General features: G+C 34.5%; 1 protein-coding gene across 1 annotated transcript; it reads left to right on the top strand.

Moving 5' to 3' along the window:
• The first annotated feature begins 552 nt into the window (after positions 1 to 552).
• LOC129291248 (E3 ubiquitin-protein ligase APD2-like) lies at positions 553 to 5,944 on the top strand. Its single transcript, XM_054928514.1, has 10 exons — positions 553 to 1,024; positions 1,117 to 1,223; positions 1,717 to 1,842; positions 2,033 to 2,126; positions 2,613 to 2,687; positions 2,762 to 2,841; positions 3,446 to 3,589; positions 4,055 to 4,127; positions 4,219 to 4,567; positions 5,531 to 5,944. Exons 1-10 carry the CDS (start codon positions 754 to 756, stop codon positions 5,604 to 5,606), a joined length of 1,395 nt encoding a protein of 464 aa, XP_054784489.1. The 5' UTR covers positions 553 to 753; the 3' UTR covers positions 5,607 to 5,944.
• Positions 5,945 to 6,691: the final 747 nt, after the last annotated feature.

Raw genomic sequence — 6,691 nt, 5'->3', positions numbered from 1 at the left:
TGCGATTTTCGCTATGAAATTCATCCTGATTGGCTTTTTAACTTTTATTTTTTTTCCAACTAAACTTTGCTACCTTATAACTTATCCATATAAAATATAAGATTTTTTAATTGAATTACATTCCAATAAATTAATTATCAGTTAATTGTCTTAAAAATAATATAATTTTTTTTATATTTGCCCTAATTTACTTAAAAGTGAAAACTTGATTAATTTATTTATAAAGGTATTTGTTTTTTAAAAAACTCACTGATTGCACATTAAAAAATTACATTACAAAAGCCTTCTTTTTTAAATACTTACCTTAAAATACACACATACACACTCTCTTTAGTTTAAGAAATTATATAAGTATTTTTTAATTAATTTTAATTTAAAATATAAGTAAGTTAATGCTTGGGAGATTTTTTTTATTTTACCTTTATATTTATTAACATAAACGTGAATTTATGATCTTTTTTTATTCATCATAAATTCAAACTGAAAATAAAAAAAATAATATATATTTTAACGAGAGCGAGTGAGAGCGCGGGTTAAAATTGGACACTAGGGAGTATCTTTAGGTTTAGCCATGGTGCCAGACCACCGTCCGTACAAAAAACTGCCACTCCGTCTTCCCAACTACCATTCTCACCAACACGACGACCCGCCGCTCAACTCTGTTCTCACTTCCTTCCCTATGGACCTTCTTTCCCGCCACCGCTCTACGCGTCTCCTCCTCCTCGTCCCCATTTTTCCTTCTACATTTCCAGAATGCCCGACCCACAGCTTTCTGCCTCTGCCACTCCTCCTCCTCCTCCTCCTCCTTCCGCTATTGCTTCGTCGTCTTCGACCACTTCACAGATCCCACTTGATGAACACGGAATCGGACATCCTCCATTTCAGTCGCCGGAGTCCGACGTACAACCCTGGCATGTTCTCCCCAACTTTGGAACACTCAATTGGGATTTCGTCAATGTATCTTCGCTTGCCAGGGATGATGCCTGGTCTTGTGTTGTGGTACTCTTGACCTTTTGGTTATTCGGTACTGAGCATTCCGTTGGTTTCAATTATGCTTTTAAGTTATTTTTTGTATGCTTGTTTGCTTAATGGTGAATTTAAGTTTTAATGTTTCAGTTTCGATGACTATGATTCTGGGAGTTTATGGGCCTACAACCCTACTACTTAGTCCCTATTCGTCCATTCTTCTCCAGCCCAGCCCTCTATTCGTCCAATCTATGAAGGTCAGTTACTACTTACTACTTACGGATATTTCTTTTCCTTGCTCTTTATTCTATGGGAATTGGATAGTTCTTCCCCTGTGGTTTGCCCTCTGGCTACTTAACCACCCTCTACAGAAATTGGGTCATAGTTTGAGCAGAATTGATCATTTTAGAATTGAAATTTATTTGCTTTATCCTAGCAAGTAGCAATAACATTAGGCTTATGTTTGGAAACCCGTTTCTAACCAGTTTTTGCAACCTTCGAGACAAAGCTGATATTTTAGGATTATTCTGTCCATAGTTTTTATATTCATGTGATTACTTTTGATAAAATCTGAATGTAAGAAACTGCTAGATGGCTGAGGGGTGATGTTCATGCTGCGGTGGGCTTGAATGCCACATTTTAAATATAGAAGCAGATTGATTTTAGACCAAACCATAGTTTCTGAAATTAAATTTCCCTTATTTACTTCTAGTAGTATCTAAGCAAGTAATTTGGATTTGTTTGTGTTAGGTAGAAAACTTGGTTGGGTCAGTGACGGGAGTTATGCTTTATGGTACATACGGATCTCCATCTCTTGATGTTTTTACCAACTGGGAAGAAAGTTATGAAGCTTCCATTTCATCTTTTACAAGCAAGGCAAGTATGTTTTCATTCTTTTGTAATCTGTTGTCTCTCTCACCCTCTCATTCTCATGACATGATACTGAAGTTCTGGTTCTAGTTGTTAGAAAACAGTGAAGTGAGTGTTTAAATGCTGAAGTTTATTACTGAATCCTCATATATTTGTGGTTAATTAAGCTAATACTCTCTTAACTTATTTTCTGTAGGAATGGAAATATTACCTGAACAGAGGATCTCAAGTGAATATTTCATATCACCTGAGCTCTAAGAGCTCCTCAATTTATCTATTAATCATTGAAGGTATGCTTTCCATAAGAGATTGTTGCGTGGTTCTCCTTTGTTTAATAATGACAATGCTTATCAATAATAGAACTGCTTTCTTAACATGCTAAAGAATTGCTACAAAGTTTGCACCTTTCAGAAGTATCAATTTGCATCAATAAAACTTCTATCATAAATTCTTGTTGATCAGGATCTGAAAGAGCATTACTGTCTGAAAACAAACCAAATGAGCATTTGCGGATAAACTTTCCTTCTGAACTTTGTTTGCAGAAATCTTTCTAGTTCAGCCAGTCTGCACTTCTTCTCAAGACAAATTCATATATGAACTATTGAATTTATGAGATCACCCTGTTTTCATCGAGACCTTTGCATTTAAGACGTTACTCTCTTTTGTTTGACTTTAATCTACAATTGTATACTCACCAGTTATATTATTTCATTTATACCAAATTAACTGAAAGCACAAATTCAGCGAGCATGCTATTCTGATGCCCTTTCTTGCAGGGGATGATGGCTTTACCCAGTGGCTTGAGGACCTAACATATCCCAATAGCACTCTCTCGTGGAATGTAGTCCATGGTACAACGGTGACAGGAAATTGCATCTTTATCTACACATGTCCTATACTGATGTCAATTACTGTTTTACTACAGGAACTGGCATGATTACACAAGACATATTTCTTTCATCAAGCTATTACGTGATAGCGAGAAATTTGAATGAGGAAGCTGAGGTATTTCTGCAAACCTCTGATAGATTTTCTCTTCGTGTTGACTTGGCTTGATAGAAACTGAGGAATGAATTGCAAGGATTAGCTTCATTGATAATGAGTGTTAAAGTGCTATTTTTTTGCCCTTTAGGACATTTCAAATCATGGTATAAATTTATAATATCCTTTTACGTTAGGAATTCTTACACACCGCTCAGTTTATATGTCATGTATACACTGGCTAGTAAAATAGAGCCAAATCATGTAAAATATCTCACGCAACATTCCATTTATGTAATAGTGCTACAATGATTGATAGAATGCAGACCTCACACAACATTTATACAATAATGGAATACCAGTTAATAGAATGTGAGACCTAATTATATATATAAAGTTGGTACTATTTTTATTAATAGTAGGTGAATTTCATTTTGTTTGTAGACCTTTTTTAATTCAAGAAAGTATAAACGATATGACTCACCCTGGATATCCTGGAGTTTTTCTCCTTAAAATAGTTGGATAAAGTTCCATTGATTGTGATTTTAACCCACTTCGCTTGTATTGTTGCTTTTGTCCTCATTGCTGGTTATCACTATTTACTTGAATCATTCTTCTCATTGTATAGGTCAAATTGAGCATCAAAGTAAGAGCCTCCTTGTATAATACAACGAATGCTTACTATAAATGTGCTTTGATGAATAACCCATGTCATGTTAATATCTTCTTTCCTGATGGGAATGCAGCTATTTTAACTTCTGATTCACAGCAGGTATGATTACTATTCATATATACTCAATGCAAATGGAATAAATTCACAGTTATTCTCATACATTGAGTATGTTTGGGAAGGCTGTACTCGTGTCTTGAAAGTTTATTTCTTCAGAATATTGCAAAGGGCTGACTTGTTCAAGTTATCTAGTCAGTTGACTATAAATTTCAATTTCGTTAATATATCATGAGAAGGGGATGATTTCTTCAGATTGATTATAGGTAAACAGATAATTCAAGCAAGAAATCTTTATGAAAGTCAAATAAAAATTCTGGAAATCTAATCCTGCTACCGTGGGAGAAGATATCCCTAGGCTGAAGTGCCTTATTGATATCCCTAATTGCTTGTGATAAACCCTAAATTACCCCAAAGAATTACAACTTAACATAAACATGATAAAAAACTTACAACCCTATCGTCTCATTCTGCATCAGACTGTCTCATGTTTTCTTTTCTTTGGTTTAGAATACTTCAAGGGATGAGTGGCACGTCAAATTGTCCTTTGGACCAAGATGGATCTCATATATTCTTGGCATAAGTATGCATTTCATTCAAATATTCAGTCTCCTATTCACTGCTTGAACACATAACTGATTTTATGTGTTACTATTCTACCTTTTCCACCACAGGCGGAATGACTTTGCTGATGTATTTGAGCTTCACTCTAATAGAGAAGTTCCAGCAAGCCCTCACAGACAGAGCAGGAGTTCATCTCGGGGAAACAGCAACTCAGAGAGCCCCTTTGCTTTCTCACAAAGATGATGATCTTTCAAGTTGGGGTTCATCTTATGATTCCATGTCACGTGATGAGGAGGATCTTGACTTTCTCACGGCTGGTTCCATTGACGGAAAGTCTTTAGTTGAAGGTGAAACCAGTAATAATACCCGGCGTCTTTGTGCCATTTGCTTTGATGCTCCAAGGGATTGCTTCTTTCTTCCATGTGGACACTGTGTTGCTTGTTTTGAATGTGGAACCAGGTAATTAATTTCCACTTCCTCATTTGAGTTACATCATATTATGTTCATATTTTTCTTGGAAGCGCACCTAAGGTCAAGGTGAACAAAGGGAAAAGAGATGAAATTACTACGCTTTCGAGATTTCATATTGTGATGTCAAAGTTAGTTTGCTAAAAGTAGTAAAAGATAGAAGAGGGGACCAGTGAAGGTTTTTTCCCCCCTGATTTATTGGGATGGTCCTTATCCTGACTTTATTTAAATCCCCACCACCCAACTACCACCAGAGGCCCAGAGCCAAGGATAAGTATGATTTCTCGTAGATGGGGTTTCCTTTTCCTAAGAAACATGGGTTTAACATGCATAGAAATTTTCATTATCTTTTTCTCTTGAAAATAGTGTATTGTTTTCATGTTTGAAGAGGCACGTACAAGCATGTTTTGCAAAAGCTACATGAAAGAGTTTTTAACATGAAAACAAACACACCGATAATCTACGCATTAACAAACCTGTTGAGTAGCTTATCTTAAATTCATGCATATTCAATGTATGTTCCAGATAGCACTTGATATATTGATTTCTATACAGCACTCAAGTGTGAGTAGTGATTTTAAGTGACAGATGAGATGAAGAGGTAATCATCTGGTCTCAAATCAATACTTGATATTACTACAAAGATTAAAAATAAGCATTCTAGTACAGATTCAAGATGACTTTTACATCGATCGCAACTTTCAATTCGTGATCTAAGCATGACGATGATTTTCTCCTCTCATTCTTACTTAAAACTAGTTTTAAATACAAGTCATTTGGGGCTATCTCAAAAGAAAACAAAATTACTCTCTGGTATACCCCAATACATCTAGGTGTGAGCGTGTGTGTACATACATGTAGGATTTCAACTAAATCGGAAATTGAAGTACCATAATAGTTAGCTGGTGGAGAATGTTGTGGGTCGTAAATGAAATGACGAATCTATGTTTACAGGATAGCAGAAGCAGATGGGACTTGCCCTGTTTGTCGTAGGAAGACCAAGAAAGTAAGGAAGATTTTTAATGTCTAAGCATTATTAGTGTGAGGCTAAATGAATGTGGTTTTAGGCTAAATGAAGAAAAGACAGATCAGTTAGTGCATCATCATCTGTTTCATCAATTGTCAATGTCAGCTCATGGTAGCTCCCGGTAATGACCATTTGTGGGGGGAACATGTTGCTTGTATATGTTTCCTTTTGGGGAGTATATATACAGTCGGGCCCTTGAAAAATTTGCCCCTTTATTTTATTTATTTTTAGACGCAAATTAAGTCCTTGAAAATTATTCATTATTAATATTTCCTACACATATCTTGGTTATTGCAAATCTAAACAATGATGGTGATGGATTATATAATATTTTGGCGAAATTTGATGTTAAATATTTTGGCCGTCAGTTTTATATCTCGAGATCATAACTAGTATTTTCCATTTTATAATATGAAACTCGGTATTCCTGATTATGGCTACCACATTTATTTATAAAGCATGAACAGTATAACTTATATTTATATTCCATACAATACACGTTAAATATTAACTAATTTCATATATATATATATATATATATATATATATAATGTAAAATCTATACAACGCCACTCGGAAGTCGTATAGAAGTGTGGTTTACCCATATGGCTAATATTATAGCTATTTTTTAGATTGTCCATGAAATTTCAATCACAATTAGTTTATTTTTTTTTTTCATTAGCAATATTCATTATTATATAAAATATCAATCAATATAACAAACTCAAGTATTAATGAGAAAAAAAGTGATTCATACCTGACTCTATGCAAATGTAATGGAAGAGGTGTCTAATTGTAGTAATAATTCAATTATTTGATACACACACACATACAGATACAGAGAGAGGTACCCATTATCCTATTGGGATTTTTTTTTTATAAAAACAGTGTTGCCATAATTAATTTAGGAACCGAAAGTTGATTGTCATTAATCTAATTAAAATGTCTTCCATTAATGTGTGTTGTGTGATTTAAAATTTTATTGTTTTTTTTTTCTTTTTTGGGTAAAATGGGCAACAGCCCAATATTATTTATTCAGCAAAACTTCTCTAGGGAAGAAAAACCCCAGAGAATCACTATACAAAATC

Source organism: Prosopis cineraria, unplaced genomic scaffold, assembly GCF_029017545.1.
Source record: "Prosopis cineraria cultivar Desert tree isolate PC_DT_omini unplaced genomic scaffold, ASM2901754v1 PC13, whole genome shotgun sequence".
Classification (NCBI taxonomy): domain Eukaryota; kingdom Viridiplantae; phylum Streptophyta; class Magnoliopsida; order Fabales; family Fabaceae; genus Prosopis; species Prosopis cineraria.
The sequence above is the reverse complement of the archived record's forward strand: the minus strand, read 5'-3'. Positions and strand labels throughout refer to the sequence as shown.